The sequence below is a fragment of the Salvia splendens genome, chromosome 9 (assembly GCF_004379255.2).
Source record: "Salvia splendens isolate huo1 chromosome 9, SspV2, whole genome shotgun sequence".
NCBI classification, from domain to species: Eukaryota; Viridiplantae; Streptophyta; class Magnoliopsida; order Lamiales; family Lamiaceae; genus Salvia; species Salvia splendens.
In genome coordinates this window covers 1,059,781-1,077,913 of record NC_056040.1, presented here as the reverse complement: position 1 = coordinate 1,077,913, position 18,133 = coordinate 1,059,781, and the positions used below count along the sequence as shown (strand labels likewise).

General features: G+C 39.2%; 5 protein-coding genes across 10 annotated transcripts; 2 read left to right on the top strand and 3 right to left on the bottom strand.

Annotated features, from left to right (window-relative positions):
• Nucleotides 1–2,332: 2,332 nt before the first annotated feature.
• On the top strand, nucleotides 2,333–4,646 carry LOC121747719 (amidophosphoribosyltransferase, chloroplastic-like). Its single transcript, XM_042141804.1, has one exon. It carries the CDS (start codon nucleotides 2,645–2,647, stop codon nucleotides 4,340–4,342), a length of 1,698 nt encoding a protein of 565 aa, XP_041997738.1. The 5' UTR covers nucleotides 2,333–2,644; the 3' UTR covers nucleotides 4,343–4,646.
• A 782-nt stretch (nucleotides 4,647–5,428) lies between these two features.
• On the bottom strand, nucleotides 5,429–8,822 carry LOC121747718 (bZIP transcription factor 29-like). 3 transcript variants are annotated; one of them, XM_042141802.1, is made up of 5 exons: nucleotides 8,710–8,822; nucleotides 7,218–8,552; nucleotides 6,982–7,114; nucleotides 6,806–6,890; nucleotides 5,429–6,041 (listed from the first exon to the last, which is right to left on the bottom strand). In XM_042141802.1, the coding sequence occupies exons 2-5, from the start codon at nucleotides 8,471–8,473 to the stop codon at nucleotides 5,815–5,817; spliced, it is 1,701 nt and encodes a 566-aa protein (XP_041997736.1). In that variant the 5' UTR covers nucleotides 8,474–8,552; nucleotides 8,710–8,822; the 3' UTR covers nucleotides 5,429–5,814. The 3 variants fall into 3 exon arrangements, with proteins under 3 accessions (XP_041997736.1, XP_041997737.1, XP_041997735.1); XM_042141803.1 differs by having other exon boundaries at nucleotides 5,429–5,697; nucleotides 5,789–6,041; nucleotides 7,218–8,772; XM_042141801.1 differs by having other exon boundaries at nucleotides 7,218–8,772.
• Nucleotides 8,823–10,315: 1,493 nt separating this feature from the next.
• Nucleotides 10,316–12,760, top strand: LOC121747722 (chromatin-remodeling complex subunit ies6-like). Of its 3 annotated transcripts, none has more exons than XM_042141811.1 (4): nucleotides 10,316–10,483; nucleotides 11,074–11,287; nucleotides 12,022–12,089; nucleotides 12,384–12,760. In XM_042141811.1, exons 2-4 carry the CDS (start codon nucleotides 11,116–11,118, stop codon nucleotides 12,513–12,515), a joined length of 372 nt encoding a protein of 123 aa, XP_041997745.1. In that variant the 5' UTR covers nucleotides 10,316–10,483; nucleotides 11,074–11,115; the 3' UTR covers nucleotides 12,516–12,760. The 3 variants fall into 3 exon arrangements, with proteins under 3 accessions (XP_041997745.1, XP_041997744.1, XP_041997743.1); XM_042141810.1 differs by having other exon boundaries at nucleotides 10,997–11,287; XM_042141809.1 differs by having other exon boundaries at nucleotides 10,317–10,483; nucleotides 11,109–11,287.
• Nucleotides 12,761–12,911: 151 nt separating this feature from the next.
• On the bottom strand, nucleotides 12,912–14,873 carry LOC121747721 (protein BASIC PENTACYSTEINE4-like). Of its 2 annotated transcripts, none has more exons than XM_042141807.1 (3): nucleotides 14,659–14,873; nucleotides 13,974–14,069; nucleotides 12,912–13,897 (listed from the first exon to the last, which is right to left on the bottom strand). In XM_042141807.1, exons 2-3 carry the CDS (start codon nucleotides 14,031–14,033, stop codon nucleotides 13,079–13,081), a joined length of 879 nt encoding a protein of 292 aa, XP_041997741.1. In that variant the 5' UTR covers nucleotides 14,034–14,069; nucleotides 14,659–14,873; the 3' UTR covers nucleotides 12,912–13,078. The 2 variants fall into 2 exon arrangements, with proteins under 2 accessions (XP_041997741.1, XP_041997740.1); XM_042141806.1 differs by having other exon boundaries at nucleotides 13,974–14,047.
• Nucleotides 14,874–15,473: 600 nt separating this feature from the next.
• On the bottom strand, nucleotides 15,474–17,919 carry LOC121747720 (protein BASIC PENTACYSTEINE4-like). Its single transcript, XM_042141805.1, has 3 exons — nucleotides 17,729–17,919; nucleotides 16,731–16,856; nucleotides 15,474–16,599 (listed from the first exon to the last, which is right to left on the bottom strand). Exons 2-3 carry the CDS (start codon nucleotides 16,797–16,799, stop codon nucleotides 15,766–15,768), a joined length of 903 nt encoding a protein of 300 aa, XP_041997739.1. The 5' UTR covers nucleotides 16,800–16,856; nucleotides 17,729–17,919; the 3' UTR covers nucleotides 15,474–15,765.
• Nucleotides 17,920–18,133: the final 214 nt, after the last annotated feature.

Here is an 18,133-nt window from a genome sequence, read left to right as displayed (position 1 = left end):
TAAATCGAAGGAAATTAGAATAATATTAGCGTGATTATTCAAAACTAGCAAGGTGGTGAAATATTTCTATAGAGATTTTATTATTATATTTCTAAATCAAGTCACATCCTAATTAGTATTTCTAGTTTTGCTGTGACAGATTTTGAGAAGGGCCACAAGGTCCAATTAAGTGGGCTTTAGTTGTGGATAAAATGGCCAATTGCTAGATTAATACTACTAATAATTACTATAATAAATAAATAAATAAATAGATAAATAAATAACAAATTTCACCTGACCCCAAGTCCCTACCATCATCTTAGTTCGTCCACCTTTGACATGAACATATTAGAATTTTTATACTAATTAATTTACAAAGATACCTTAGAGAAAAGCATAATTTTAGATCAAATTAGTTATAATTATACCATTCTTGAAATACCTAATATGAGAAAATAAGGAAAATGCCCAGTAACAATTTTCAAGATAATGAAACCAGAAGAGGAAAATAATTTCCACAACAAGATGAATATGGATCCCCTTATATATAAAACAATGAGAAAATATAGCTAATCAAGGATCCAAAAAGTTTGCAAATTATAGATCCAAATTTTTTTTGCTAATATCCTTCTTCATTGTCATCACAGGATAAACTAGTGTTTGAGCAGCATTTCAAACCAAAAGAAAAACCTAACTGTTTACCGGTTGAAAACGATGCTCGTTCTCATTAGGCGATTCAGGCCATGGCGGAAAATCAATCTCTCTATTCTATTATTTTGATCCCAGTAGAGCAAAAAAAAAGTCACACTGGTCCTCTAGTGCTGACCCTTAGCTTCAGCCTTCTTCTGACTCTTTGCTTTCATCTGTTGAAATGTAAACAAGAGTCAAAATTAAAACTTGCTACATCACATCAACTATCTAACATGTGACATGCCAACCTTACTTACTACTTAGTACTACTATTACGCAGTATAATATGATTCTGAATGTGCCACCTATATCACGAAACCGCATAATCTTTGGTGGTGTATGCATCATCAACTAGGAATTGCAGGGAGTTTCAAACATGAAAGAAATACATCTATCTTTAGGCACTACGATAAATACACGCAAGAAAACAATTATTGCAAGTGCAGGCTTGCAATGCTACAACATCTAGTGCCAAATCAAGTAAAGCACAACACTGGGATATATTAGCATTCACTCATGATACTTTTTTCGGTAATTGATACAACAGAAGAGATAATAGGCACTGCAGGGAGCTTCAATCATGACAAATATAGCTCACTCTTTAGGCACAACGATAATCGCACACAAGAACAATAATTGTGAATGCCGACTTGCAATGTTTAACATTTGGTGCCAAATCAAGCAAAGCACAGCACCAAGATATTAGTATTCGCTCGTGATACTGAAGCTAGTCTGACTATTTGATGATTATAGAAGAGACAACAGGCATCAGCAATTCAGCATCCCCCAAAAACTTATGAAATATAAGAGATCAAATATATATGCATTAGAATCACAAACAAATTCTGCCACCAATTTTTTAACAAACCACATTTTGTAACCAAAGAATGAATCTTTCATGACAATTACACTTTAATCACTGCTTCTAGCATAATTATCTAATCACCCAGCAACTCCAGAAAAGCATTCCTCATTTGAAAGAGAAAACATAAATAATTAAATACAAAAACAAGCTATAAAGATTGAGTAAAAGCAAAGCAAATTAGATATCCTAATAATTAAATCTAATGAAAATACACAATGTCAATCGGAGATCACCCGAGCAACCTAGAGCTCAACATATACGTTATACATATACATATACATACATAAACCAACAAAATCAATAAACATTGATTAAAAAAGCTAGCAAATTAGATATCCTAATAATCAAATTCATAGAAAAAAATGAAAAAATACATTCAGAGATCACCCTAGATGCCTAGAGCTCAACATATACATTATGCATATACATATACATACACAAATCAACAAAATCAATAAGCATTGAGAGAAATCGAAGCAAATTAGATATCCTAATAATAAAAATATTAAATCCACAGAAAAAAACGATAAAACACATTCGTAGATCGCCGGAGCAACATAGAGCTCAACACATACACAGATCAACAAAATCAATAAGCATTGAGAGAAAGCAAAGACATTCATTGAAAGAACAAGGGGAATACCTTGAGAAACTTAAGCTTTACGCTTCCATAAGCGAGTCCAACCGTGAAAGCGGAAACCCTAGCCACCTGCCGTTCATGAAAATTCAGATAATATTCATAAATCATCACATCGAAAGCAATAGATCGAAGATAGAATCGGCCGCTAGCATACCATAGCCAAGGCGCTCTTGCCGGAATAAAGCCCAGGAGGAGGAGGAGGCGCCATTCTCGACGGCGGAGAAAAAATAAACCCAAATTTAGAAGCTGAATGAAGCTCAACTCAGTCTCTTGTAATATCACACGTGTGGTAAAAACGAGTGAGATTAACCAGCTGTGATACTGACTTAGCTAACCGACCAATGAAATTACCCTGTGACGGTCATAAACGTCACCGCTTATATTCATCCAACATTAAAATATCTAAAAGCAGCAAAACCTAACAATAAAATTCGGATATTGATACTCCATTTTCTCCCTAAAACCCTTCCATGGCAGCCTCCACCGTCTCCACCGCCGTCGCCGGTTGCGCCACCTCCTCCACCTGCCTCAACGCTCGGATTCATCCCTCCACCACCTCGTTCACCCTCCCGATCAAAAACCCCCAAAAATCTCTCCACATTACTCAATCCAAAAACCCTATCTCAGATATTATCGCCACCGGCAAATCCTCATCGGGTTCGGACTCAATCATCTCCTTTGACGGCGACGACAAGCCGCGGGAGGAATGCGGCGTCGTCGGAATCTACGGCGACGAAGAGGCGTCGCGCCTCTGCTACCTAGCTCTCCACGCGCTGCAGCACCGCGGCCAGGAGGGCGCCGGCATCGTCTCCGTCCACGATAACGTCCTCCACTCCGTCACCGGCGTCGGCCTCGTCTCGGAGGTGTTCAGCGAGTCGAAGCTCGATAAATTGCCCGGGGACATGGCCATCGGCCACGTCCGCTACTCCACCGCCGGCGCCTCTATGCTGAAGAACGTCCAGCCGTTCGTCGCCGGCTACCGATTCGGCTCCGTCGGAGTCGCGCACAACGGGAATTTGGTGAATTACCAAGCGCTTCGTGAAGAGCTAGAGGAAAACGGCTCGATTTTCAACACCAGCTCCGATACGGAGGTCGTTCTTCACCTGATTGCGATATCGAAGGCGCGACCGTTCTTCCTGAGGATTGTCGAAGCTTGCGAGAAGCTGGAAGGAGCATATTCGATGGTTTTCCTCACAGAGGACAAATTGGTTGCGGTTCGCGATCCGTTCGGTTTCCGCCCGCTGGTGATGGGGCGAAGGAGCAACGGCGCGGTGGTGTTCGCGTCGGAGACTTGCGCGTTGGATCTAATCGAAGCAACCTACGAGAGAGAAGTCTATCCCGGCGAAGTCATCGTGGTTGATAAAGACGGCGTTCAATCCGTATGTTTAATGCCTCATTTCGAGCCAAAATCGTGCATTTTCGAGCATATCTACTTCGCATTGCCTAATTCCGTCGTATTCGGCCGATCCGTGTACGAGTCGAGGCGTAAATTTGGCGAAATCCTAGCCACCGAATCGCCGGTGGATTGCGACGTGGTGATCGCGGTGCCGGATTCCGGCGTGGTGGCGGCGTTAGGCTACGCTGCGAAAGCAGGGGTTGCGTTTCAGCAGGGGCTTATCCGGTCGCATTACGTAGGCAGAACATTCATCGAACCGTCGCAGAAAATTAGGGATTTCGGCGTGAAGCTGAAGCTGTCTCCGGTAAGGGCGGTGCTGGAGGGGAAGCGTGTGGTGGTGGTGGACGACTCGATTGTGAGGGGAACGACGTCGTCCAAGATCGTGAGGTTGATCAAGGAGGCTGGGGCGAAGGAGGTGCACATGAGGATTTCGAGCCCTCCGATCATAGCTTCGTGCTACTATGGGGTCGACACGCCTAGCCCAGGCGAACTGATCTCGAATCGGATGAGTGTGGAGGAGATCAGGGAGTTCATTGGGTGTGATTCGCTGGCTTTCTTGCCCATTGATAGCTTGAAGGGGATGCTGGGGGGAGATGCGACGAGCTTCTGTTACGCGTGTTTCTCCGGGAAGTATCCGGTGGAGCCGACGGGGAAGGTGAAGAGGGTGGGGGATTTTCTTGATGATGGGTTGAGTGGGAGCATGGAGTCCATTGATGGAGGTTGGCTTAGTGAGAATAGAAACAAGGAGGAAGGGATCAAGTCCACTGCCTAGGCTGATGAGGAAGTAGTATCGAGGGATCATATTATTGATCATCTTTTTGTTGTGGGTGTCGTTGGCATCGAGGGATCATTATCGATCATCTTTTTGTTGTAGGTGTCGTTGGCATCGAGGGATCATTATTGATCCATCTGTTTTGTTGTAGGTTTTTTGTTTTTGTTGGGAAATATCAAATGTGTGGAGGTTAGGCAAGAATTTTGGTTTTGAATGATGATGTTGGAGCTCTCTTCTATCCATCTATGAAGAGTACAAAATTTTGGTGACATTAAAACGTGTTGGAGATGCCATTTTGAGGTTATTGTAGCCGAATAATTATTGTGGAAAAAATTTGACACTGAAATTATGTTTCGTTCTTCCATTTCTAGTCTCGGTTGAGACTACATAGCCAATAAAAATTTGAATATGAAAGAATTGAAAATTGCCACAATAAAGATTATCGATTTCCTTCGGATAGCTCAAAATAATGGAGTTAGTATGAATGTGATTGTTACTAGACCAAAATAAGTAAAAGAACATTCAATGAAAGATACTAGTCAAAATGAAACTGAGTTAAAAATGACACAATTTTTACAATCAGAAAAAAAAATGTCAGAACTTGAGTCTGGCGCACTCGGCCATCCTGACTTGATGTTACATATTTTGTGTATTAATTATATAACTTAATCAAAATTTTATTAATTAATACTATTACTATAATACGTTTAGTCAAGGATAAGTATAGTACCACAAGAATACGTTCACTTGATTAAATTTAACTTATTGTTCAAGATTGAATTGGCTCAAAATGTTGGAAGTAAAGACTAATCCTACGTATCATTGTCTTATACCAAGTAAAATGATTCTAACAATGATTCTAACAACGACAATATTCATAAGACTAATCCAGATTATCATTGTCTTAATATAGAGTAAACTGATTCTAACAAAAAAAATTAACAGATGCAGTACTCGATATAAATGCAGGTAAAATCCTCCGATTTCCGTTTGAATTGAATTTAGACCCTCAATTTTCTATTTCAATTTTTTTTTTGCACTTCCTAGAAGAGACCTTTCGTAGTATAATCCACGCAAAATAGTCTCTAAAAGCAAATGAAAAAATAACAATTATTAAAGACATCTCACGAAATACTGAGAGATCAATCCGACAAAAACACATGTTCAAAGGATCTATAAAGAAAACTCAAATAAATTACTCCAAACTATTACAAGAATAGAATGTCACAGCACAACGTCGACGCATGTTTCTTATATACGATGAAGGAATGTAACTCGAGATGGGGGGAGATGAAGGTGGCTGGCAAGGAAAATTGTCGCAGTCCAGGGCTCATTTGCTAGGAGCGACAGTTTTCCTAGAGCATGTGATTCTTGAACATAAATTTAAACAGGCAGGAACGAAGATGTATTGTATGCGTAGGTAAAGATGAGGAGAGACGAAACTACCTCATGAAAGGCTTCCTCTAAGGCGATTATTGCTTTGTCTCGTCTTTAGTGGTGTTCTTGTTGTTGTTGCCATTCACTTGTTGTGATTGCTGTTGCTGTTGTTGTTGCAACTGATGCATGTTCGTTTGTGTGGCCTGTTGGTGCCGTAACTGAAACATCTGAGGGTACTGCTGAAACTTCGAGGGGTTGCCACTCAATTCAGTAGTTGCAAACTTCAGACGTTGAACCTCTGCCGTCAATGCCTCATTCAGTGCTGTCAGAAGATGAGAAGACGATTTCGTGTTTAGGTAAAGAAGGATATAGATGATATAACTTATAGCCACGCTCCCGAAAAAAAAAGTAACAGCTACAAACATGTATGTGCACAATTAAGTCTGACAGGTATGTTTCCTAAGAGCAAAACCACGAAAAAGAGACTACCAAATTTTACTGTGATTTAGAAATGCATTCAGAACTCGAGTAACATCCATCCGAGCAAGCATAACGATAGACAAATAACTAACTTAGCTTTAGGGTAAGATACGGCCACATCAAAATCAGCATATATTAGCAGAAAAAGTTAAGAAAAAAGAAGCAAACATCACCAATTTCTCAGATACAGTGACACACTTAAGTAAATCTACACAAAATGAAACGTTATCAGTTCGTCAAAATGGAATGCACATCTATAACGTTGGACTATTATGAAACTCAAGCATTATTAATGTGTAGCATACCTCAAATTTTGCACGAAATAACATACCCAATTTTAGAACCGAGAAATTTTTCAATCACATCTCAGAAGAAAATGAAATTGTGATTTCATAGGCCATTTTTCTCATGAGACATGATAATTGTGATTACTTGATACTACAATTTACTGTAGCAAGTAACTAAGCACCGCAATATGGGACGAGGAAATGTAATTTGGAGGCCATTGTTGACAGCTTGGGAAAGCAGTATCTTTTGCGTTTGAATGAATCTTATGTTACTTTGTTGTGCGATGAAAAAGGGTGAAGAGTCAATAGAGAGCCATACCATCTCGCAGTTGAGCCTGTTGTTCCATGGACTGCAACCTAAACTTCAGCTCATTGTTTTGGCTACTAAGTCCAGTAGAGTCTCGCTGAATGCAAACAAAAACAAGTCGCAATGATGAAAGCAACCACTCTAAAACAACCAAACACGACAAAATCCAAAATTCAACAGGCGCTTACGTGAAGCATAGTAAGTTGGGCAGACAACGTAGTAGCTTCAGTCTGTAATGTTTGGACCTTGTGTTCCAACTCCACAATATATTTCATCTTCCGTTCTTTTGACCGAGCAGCAGATTGGCGATTAGCTAAGATCCTATAATAAGACAGATGTACTTAAACAAGAATACAACATTTACAAGTTTATACAGAATACAACAAGCATACAGCTAAGGCAGTCGAGAAGAATCCAATATTACCTTTTTGCACGCTTAGGATCACTTGAGGCTATCTCAGCAAGTTTCTCGTTTGTCATTATCTTCTTAAGTTCAACACCACTAAATTCCCCATTCCCAAATTCCAAGCTGAAAGCATTCGTATTGGCATCAAGAGAATTGGCGGGTGAGAGTTGGTTTGTTCCAGGAGACGGAGGCATTTTGGGCGACTCATCAAAACTCATATTTCCCATGAAACTATCCATAGAGATACTTCTATAATGTCGAGTGGTTGGAGCAATATCTTCCCCAGCATTTCTTTTAGTCCCTTCCCTCCTCTCAGTCAATGTAGAAACTCTTGATTTCTGAGCACTGCTCCCACTTTCATTAACGCTACTAGTCGCTTCGTTATCACTGCTATTGCCTCCATTTGTCTTTGTCCCACTGGCTCTGCTGTCCAAATCGTCCCGGTTCTCATTCCCCAGCTTGTCATCTGTCTCAGATGAGTTGAAGGCATCAATATTGTCCAAATTCATATATGCAGAGAACAAATCATCTTCGTATTTTCTCTCCCTCGTCCCTTCTCCACTCTCCTCGATTTTCTCCCAACTCGACTCTCTCTTAACCAACTGCACTGGCTGGGCTTCTGACCTATCAAGAGCACCAGGACTCCTCAAAGGCATACGCGGAGGCGAAGACTGTAAAATGCTCGAAAATCCAAATGGGATATCGCTACAGGACCTTCTATGAGCCTTACGAGGAGGGAGACTCTCTCCAGCTCTACACACACTTCCCCTCGCGAAAGGCGAGGGCGGCAACATACAATGTGATCCACCCCTACCCCCACCCTCCATCTCCTCCATAGCTACATCAGTCGAAATTCGGTCAGAAACAGAATTCGAAGGGCACTCTTGATAAGGGGAAGGAACTAACGGCGGAAGCGAATCAACTGCAAAAAATGCTGGCTGTGACAATGATCGACTATGCGATGGCCTTGGACTAGTGCTAAAATTCTGCTGATTTCCAGCTCGATTGAACGGGATCTGCGAATAGGGCGAAATTGGAGGAATTTGCGGATGAGACGGCGGAATGCCCAACCTTTTCCCACCGTTTTCCCTTTCCCCGCACGAAATAGGCGACTGCTGCTGCCGAATCTGGCCTCGAAATTGAGGCATGTGGAGCTGAGGTATGTTTAACTGATTCAGTGGAAGAGTGTGGTGAAGCGAAGATGATGAAGTTCCGAATGATGACTGGAGTCTCTGCGTAGTCTCGCCATTATCTTCCTCGTTTTCGCCCGCCATTTCTTCAAGCTCTAAACTAACTAACTTCACTCAATCATACGCACGCTTGCTTTGTGGATCGAAGTTCAGATCGCGAAACCTAATCGAATTCAAAATCAACAACGAATCCAGCTCGTCACAGACGAATCAATTCAATAGAGATACGAATTTAATCGACGAAATCGCGATCAGGGTAGTTAGCTTAGTGCATTGAAGAACAGAAAAACGATTGCAGAAAAAAAATGGAGGTGAATTACCGGAGATTTGCTCGACGGCGGTGGTTCAGCAAGAGTTTATCCGCTGCATTTTTGGGTTGAAATGACGTTGATTTTAACATAGAGTTTTATATATGTATAATCATTAAATCTTGAATATTGAGAACATATGAATAAAACACGTAGCAGTAAAAACATAGGAGTAAATATGTAGTGTTTCGTATTCTTTCTTCAAATAAAAATAGACCACGTATATCACGAGTTTTAATGTTCAATTAAAAAAGTAGTTTTAATTGTAATTAATAAAGTAAAAGATAATAGAAAAAATAAAAAAAAATAATTTTAATGGAGTATGGATCCATATTATTAGTAATAGTCTAGTACTTAATTATGAAAAAATTTTCCTTAGAAATTGGTCTAATTTTTGTGGACAACCTAAAATTGTAAAATTAGTTAGACTCCTATTTTTTTATGGAGGGCGGTAGTGTTTTTTTTGGTTTACACTATTATTGAGGACAGGTGGATTATCATCGGGATGTTAATACAGTTAAGTTTAGAGATTTTTGGTCTATAAATCTAATGTAATAGCCCGACAGATAACCTAAGTGCACTATTGTCTATTTTTTCGTGTTATTTAACATGTCATTTTATATTTAATATGTTTGTCCCTTAGAATAAAAATTATTTTCATTTTGAGTCGTCTCTAATAAAATAGAAATTTTCTATTTTAAGACGTAGATCCTGCGATCCACTAATACTACTTTCACTATTTTTTTATTTTTATCTCTCTTACTTTATTCATTTTTCTTTTCTTCTCTTTTAGTTAATTTTTTTTACTTTACCAATTGTGTATTAAAATTCGTGTCGTTTCAAAATTTACACTCCCTCCATCCGCCATTAGGAGTCTCATTTCTTGGCGGCATGAGTTTTAAGAAATATTAAGAACAGTGAGTGGAAAAAAGTTAGTGGAATAGAAGTCTCACTTGTATATATTAGTTTTAAATGAAATATGAGTGAAATGAGTTAGTAGAAGGTGATACCCTATTACCATTTATGGTAGAAGTGAACCGGGACTCTTATTCGCGGATAGACTAAAATGGAAAAACGAGACTCCTATTCGCGGACGGAGGGAGTTTTTTTCAATGACGGGGATAATATATACTAGGCTTTATTATAGTACTCCCTCTTTTTCCATAATAGATGTCACACTTTTCTCTTTAATTTGTCTCATAAAAGATGTCACATTTCCTTTTATGGAAAAACTCTCTCTCACATTAATATAAATATACTACTATTTTCTCTCTCCACCTAACACACAAAACAACATCTCATAAAATCTCGTATCATTCTCCTAGTGTGTCATCTATTATGGGACAGAGGGAGTACTAATTTACTACTATAATAGATAATAAATATATTGAAAAAAAATCAACTTCAATGGTATAAGATATAATTTGAATTCTAAAATACTCCATGTATTTAAATTTGGGTTTAATGTTAATGGTTGAAACATATGCTCTTATCCCTCAATCCAAATAAGATTGATCTGAAACTCAACGAGGTGACCCGATTGACATTCCTAAATTTATCGTAACAGAGTTAAGTGCTTGTTAAACAATAAATGGGCGAGTTTAAGAGTATACTAGGCCCGTTTAGGAATTAGCCCAATTCCATTTAGTTTAATGAAACTTCATCGTTCAAAATATGTCTCTCTCTACAATAAATCTATCACCGGAGCTCCGCCGTGCCTAAATTCCCGAGCCGCCGCTAGTTAAAGTCCTTTTTTTACGAAGAACGGTGTCTGCGCCGCCCGAAGGTTCGTTTGAATTCTTGTGATGACAGTAACGTTTAGGATCCATTCGTTATATATGAGTAATCGATTTTTTTAATTAGTGATACTGGAATTAGTTTTAGAGCTATGGTTGCGCGTCAATTATTCATGCGCTATTCGATTTATCTCGAATCTAGTTATGATATCCAGAATTCGATCGTTTTTGTAATAATCGAGCCGTGTTGGAGTATATGAGTTTTCTGTCTGTGTGTTGCTTAGGTTTCGTATTGGATTCAATGACGCTGAAGCATTTTGTTGTAAAATGAATTTTAATTAATTACAAACATGCGACAACTTTTGAATTAAAACCGAGATGATGCTATTTCCAATCTAATTCATCCATTTTGGAAATACTGTTCATCTTCAGCGCCTAATTTTACACTGACAATTAAATGCAGAATGAAAACCTAATTCATGGCTGCTGTTCATCTTCGTAACCTCTCTCCTTTTTTGTTCTCTCTTGTTTCTCTAATCTCTGCTTATTCTCCATTAAATCAGGTACATGTCTTCGAAAATAGAAGGATTTAATTGCAATTTTCAGAGACTGAATAGGCAGATTTGCGTATTCTTTGTAGTTACCAGTGTTTGAAGTATATAATTTTTGGTCCAGAGTGGAGATGGAGCCTGAAGTGGTGGATGCAGAAATGGTGTTGCCAACTCACATGTGGTTTAAGAAGATTCAGACTTACGATAAGTATCCGAAAGGGCAAGCCAGAGTCAGGTGGAAACAGCTCAAGCAGATTATTCCCGCTGAGAACTACCAGAATTATCCTCCCGAGGTGTCTAATTGTGAGATTCTGCATTCCTATGCTAGTTTTGTGTTTGAGTCATCTTTAAAGTTTCTGAATTTTAGTTAAATAAGCCGTTAACAGGGCTTCCAGACAATAGAATGAAGATTGAAATGAATCCGAGCTTTGCTTGTATATACTATCTTTGAAATAGGTTGAGAAGGATGCCGAAATCTGGAAAAGTCTTATTAGTTCTATATTAGTGATTCGGTGTTCTCTTGTAGCTTGGCATAAACTGGCTATGTATTTTGGAGAAAGTGTTTTTCACGCTGATGTTGTTTCAGGAACCATTTTATGGCCTACTCTCAGTAGTGTCTGAATTTCGGTTAAATAAGTTGTTAACAAGCGATTCCAGACTATAGATGAAGATTGAAATGAATCCAAACTTTGCTTGTATATGCTTTGAAATAGTTCGAGAAGGATGTCAAAATCCGAAACGTCTTATTAGTGATTAAGTGTTGTCTTGTAGCTTGGCATAAACTGAACATCTGGATATGTTATTTGGAGAAAGCATGTTCCATGCTGGCATACTCTTCAGTCTTAGTTTGATATGTACCTTGCTACAAACTCGAATCTTCGTTTCAGGAACAAATTTAGCTCAGTATTGTGCTGCATACATTAGGCAAAGAATTGCAAGAATCACGGGCATACATAGTGCTTTTCTTACTATCTATGGTTAATTATTTTGAGAGGGAATGGAATGGGTAAATGTGTACTTGTTTCTGTTATTTGCAGATTTTAACATTGAAACACCACCATCTATGCATCCATGTAGAAGAATTTGTGATATAACTGGATATGAGGTAATATTTATGTTCATATCGACATTTCTCTATTAGTGATAGATTCGGGCTGGGTGAGGCTCTGTGATGCCCCAGTCCATGTTAATCTTCGGCTAGTTACATTAGTGCACACACACACATGTAACTCTTTGATGTACCCTGTTATGCTTAATAGTAGTACATGATTATTTGAACAAAATAAGCTAGGTTTGTGGAGTCCTTCGCTCTTCATGTTGAGAAAAGAAATAAATGCAATTCTATGATGTCTGCTGTTTGATGCATTATGAAGTACTGAGTTCTAGAATGAAACTGCAGGCACCTTACGTTGATCCAAGAACCAAGCTTCGGTATGCCAATGCTCAAGTTTTCAAGGTGATTAGGTCTCTCCCAAACCACTACGTCCAACGCTACTTAGCTCTCAGAAATGCTGCAGTTGTCCTGAGGTAGCTGTGGAGATCTCCAGGAACTTGTGCTTGCATGTATTCAATTATGTTGGTGTTTGCATACATACAAATCAGACAAGTCTTATATTTCTCAGACTTTGTTAGAATTGAGGAATGCTTGTTTGAAAAAAATGATCCTTCATTGGGGAGTCTATAATGTTACCCTTTTCGTGCATCATTATATATGTTGGAGTCATTCGGTTCTCACTATTGCTTATTACCAGAGGTTATGTTTATTCTTATCTTTCATTCAGTTGCCCTTACTCTAAAAAACTTGAGCCGTGACAATATATCTTCGTATATATTTATATCTCCACAGTATCTTGTCTAACGTTAATGCTCTTATTTTGCTTTGTACTATTTGATCCTTTTTATGGGTTCAGATAACTGAAAAATGAACTAAAATAAAATTCCTTCACACAGGATGAAAACTTCTTCTCAAACTAAAAGATTACAACATTACAAAACCAATTTGCAGTCAAATCCATATATTACAAATACAAAGCGCACAACGAAGGCCATCATGAAATGAAACACAACTCCAAACAAACAGCATTGCTATGGAGTTTACTTGATGGTTATGTAGCGATTCGTTCCATGTTTAGCCCAGTAGTCCTTCAGATCAACGGGAATCGACAGATCCTGCCCAGCTGCCCCCAGTCTCGTAAGCAATCTGCTAAAGACGCTCCCACTCATTTTCCGGCCTCCCATTCGCGCATGCCTCTTGTTTGGCATTTGGGGGAGAGGGTACACCGACAGGGAGGTGGTGCAGCACGATGACTGCCAGCCCCCGTTGCCCCACTTGTAGCACTGCCGGGGAACTCCAGTGCACGAGCACACAGGCACTGGCATGCTCGATTCATCAAACATGATCTGGTTCATGGAACCGAGATCCTGGGCATCCCATTCAGCCTTGGATCCATCAGTCGTGACTTGCCTGTTCAAGTCCTCGCCTATCTTCTTCCCTTTCTTTGGCGATCTAGCTGATCTCATCGGAGAATCCTTGTTAGCTTTCGCTTTCGTCCCTTTCTTTGAAAGGGGAGCTTCATATGATGCATCATCGCGTATGCAATCTTCTCTAGTAGGATGATGCGTACGCTTCGATCCACGTGCACTACTCACCAATAGAGCGTTCACTGTGTTTTCGTGGAATTGGAGGGCAGCAATGGCATTGTCGCGTTCTCTCAGGGCCTCGTCGCGCTCCATGACTGCTGTGTCGAGTTGCTTGACAGCAGCGTCTCGTTCATCCAAAGCCGCCTTCTTCTCAGCCATTGCTCTGTCTCGCTCTCTTATGGCATCATCCCGTTCGTTGCAGAGCATCACGAGTCTAGCATTCATTCCGAAAGTAATTGGTTCCTTAATCTGATGCTGGGGCATTGCATTCCACTGCAACCGTATATGCACGAAAAAAAAGGTAAGTTCAACCAATGCATCGTGTTTGAGAAACTATAACAAATTTCACCTGTGGAACTTTATGATAATCCATCCGATGCCTTCTGTTCTCTCGTCCGTTTTCATCCATATCTCGCAACTCACCTAACGCTCGAAACGTTATATACTATGTCGTGATCAAGAAACAACAGTGTGTGACGAAATCAGAGTATTGCAGCACATGAATTTCAATTCATTGTTTACACAAAAATCAACTTCACCATTAATTGAGTATTGCAGCAGATGAATTCCAATTCATTGTTTAGCTCTACTTTTGAAATTCATCACTTGAAGTATCACTAAATCATCTAACTAAAACTTTAACAACTACGAGAAATATGCAGCACTGATTCCAAAAGGTAATGATTATGATTTCGAAGGAAAATTAACCTCAGAAATTCAGCACAGAAACACCAAATGCCAGTTTAATTTGACAAATTCACTGGTATGTGAGGCCCAAGCACATCACGAACCCTAGAATAGGTGAACTAATTCAACAAAAAATGCATTCAATTACGAAAAAAAACTCACCTCGTAAGCTATGAATATATCCACGAATAAAACAAAAAAATAGGAATATAAAAAAAGGATAAACACTACTTCCAACAGATAGAACGAAAATTTCGGAAGGAGCCTAGGAAATAATAATCATACAGAAGCTTTAGAGATACTGTATTTGTACATGCGCGGAGAAAAAGGAACAGTTGGATGCTTACTTATGAGAGAGAAACAACGATAAATTAAACACCAGGAGAGAGAAGAGAAGCGGCGGATCACATCGCAGAGGTTTCACTAGACGCGAGGGCGGTGGTGGAGTAGGTGGCGGAGGAGTCGCCGGAGATGAAGGCGGAGCAATTGAAGAAGTGTGAAATAAATTCAACTGAAGCGTATAGAAAACCCTCCCGACACTACCTGCCCTACTTCACCTCTCCACTTAATTTTTTTCTCTATATATATATTTGTTTAATTCCTTTTAGTGAAAAAAATAGTAATAGTCTTTACGTTCCTCTATTAAACATTTCCTTATACGTATAATGTTATTTTATGAGTTACGTTAATAAAGAATAAAATAAACGATATAATATAATTTCTAAGAAATGTCACACTTTGCTTGATAATATTTTGTATAGTGTGAAATTGGATTTTTGTCTATCATGTATTTGTTGAATCTTTATCTTGTGAAATTGGGTTTTAACGTGCAATTGGATTTTTAATTTTTTTTATCATGTCATGACGTTATCGGGCCTTTTTCGTATCATTATCGAGCCACTAATGTGCTCATCATCTGGAAGTTGTGATTGTATTTTGATGAAGAAGGTCATGTTCATTTTTTCGTATCATTATCGAGCCACTAATGTGCTCATCATCTGGAAGTTGTGATTGTATTTTGATGAAGAAGGTCATGTTCATTGTGTCCGAGTGTTTCCTCTACATATCATGTTCAAAGTTGGGTTCATCGGATCATGTCGTTATCACATCAACACAATAAGGCTCGCGTTCTTCGACCTAGTTTCTCCAAATTTATCAAAACTTTGTGAGAATTGATAATGGTTTTTCATTGATCCCATAGTCATACAAGACTTGAACCTCCGACCAACTAGTTGGAAAGAAAACGTTTTCCCAACTAAGTTGTCTGGATCGACGATACACACGAAAACACAGAAACTCTTAACTCAAACTGAAATGTTACAAATTTACAACATTACTTAGCATCTCCAATCTAATCCCACGTAACAAAGTGCACAACCAAGGCCATCAAGAAATGAAATGCAACTCAACCAATTTGAGGCCTTGCTTAATTCATCCGAAACAGAGGAAGAACATTACTTGATGGTAATGTAGCGATTTGTTCCATGTTTAGCCCAGTACTCTTTCAAATCAACGGAAACCGACAAATCCTGCCCGGCTTCCGCCAGTCTCGTGAGCAATCTGCTGAAGACGCTCCCACTCATTTTCCGGCCTCCCATCCGTGCATGCCTCTTGTTTGGCATTTGGGGCAGAGGGTACATCGACAGGGAGGTGGTGCAGCATGAAGACTGCCAGCCCCCATTGCCCCACTTGTAGCACTGCCGGGGAACTCCAGTGCATGAGCAAACGGGCCCTGGCATGCTCGACTCATCAAACATTATCTGGTTCATGGAACCAAGATCCTGAGCGTCCCATTCAGCCTTGTAGCCTTCGGTTTTGACTTGCCTATTCAGATCATCCCCTATCTTCTTCACTTTCTTTGGTGATCTAGCAGATCTTGCCTGAGCATCCTTGTTAGCTTTCGCCCTCGTCCCTTTCTTTGAAACTGGAGATTCGTGTGGAACCTGGGACACTGGAAATGCATCACGTATGCAATCTTCTTTCATAGGATGATGTGTACGCTTAGATCCACGTGCACTACTGTTCACTAGATCGTTCATTGTGCTCTCATGGAATTGAAGTGCAGCAATGGCATTGTCGCGTTCTCTTAGGGCTTCATCCCTCTCTGCAATTGCTGCGTCTAGTTGCTTAATAGCCACATCTCTTTCATCCAAAGCCGACTTCTTCTCAGTCAGCGCTCTGTCTCGCTCTCGTGTGGCATCATCCCTTTCATTGCAGAGCATCATGAGTTTGGCATTAAGTTGGAATGCAATTGGCTCCTTAATCTGATACTGGGGCATCGGATTCCACTGCAATTGCAATTGAATGACGAAACTCGTGGGAAATTAAGCTCAACCAACGCATCATGTTTCAGAATGGTCAATAACAAATTTTTGGCTAGTTACTATATTCAAGGAGAGAATCAGCTGATTTATATTACCTGTGGCACTGGCACCTTATGGTAGCCATCCATCCTCTGTCTTGTGTTCTCTCGTCCGCTTTCATCCATCTCTTTCCTCACCTAATGCTAGAAAGACTATAAACTGTCTCAAAGGTAAGAACTCACCTGCAGTTGGAAACAATGGAGTTTAACAAAATAAGAGATCGTATCCATACACAAGCAACATCTTTGATCTATAGCTAACTCAAAACACGAAACACATAAACCAAACAGAGTATTCCATTTCAACAACAAATTCAACCTCTTCAAGCTCATACGAAAACACAAAAATCAGCATATAACATCTTCAATTTATAGCTAACTCAAAACTGGAAACGGATACAAACACAACACAAGCTTATGCTTAAGCGAAACCGAGCCTCACAACAGATTAATTCCAATTCAGTGCTTAGCTGCAACAATTCTTAATACAAATGCCTTACCAAAATTTTTGAAATTTATCCCTGTAAATCACATTCATTTGGACTTTAGAGACGGATTACTCATTCATCCAAAACTCAAATTCAATCACTGAATGCGGCTTTCGAAATAGAAATTAATCCTCAGATAAATTATGACAAAAAGTAAGAACTATGATATATAGAAAGAACAAATATTTTCAGCATAGAAACGCCAACGCCACTCTTAATTTGGTGCATTCACACTGGTAATGTGAGGTCAGAGTATATCCTCGCTGACTAGATTATCACAAGGAGAATCAACAGACACAAACAAACATTAGACCTGATTTAAACGAATTCAACAAATTATCCAAACAAAATCAACAAGATCTCGGATTCTCAGCTCGTCAGCGAAGAGTAACCACAAATTAAACAAAAATTGAAAACAAAAATTGAAAACAAAACGGATGCCTGCTACAATAGATCAGATGGAAGATCTCAGAAGGAGCTCAGAAAACAGTAATTATACATAATTATTTCGAGATCCTATACATACATGTACATGCGCGGATAGAGTAGAAGCAGTTGGAATCTTACTTATGAGAGAGAAACAGTGATAAATTAAACACCGCGAGAGAGAAAAGAAGTATGGATCGCATCTTCAGACGAGGATAGTGGTGTGGTAGGCGGCGGCGGAGTCGACGGAGAAGAAAGCGGAGCAGTTGAAGAAGCGTGAATTTTTTTCAGCTGAAGAGGAAAACCCCTTTTTCCTTCGCCTTCTCTCTCTACTTCTTTTTATTGCAAAAAAATCTAAATAATTGTACTGTTCCCAAATTTTACTGTTCGTTCTATTTCAGTATAAAAATAATAATATTTTATTTTATTAATTTTTAAATAAAAGTAAGTAAGTCTTTTCAATCATTTTTTTATTTGAATTTTTCTTCTACTTTGTACATTAAAATTTGTGACATTTCAAAAATATTTATATTTATTGAACAAATG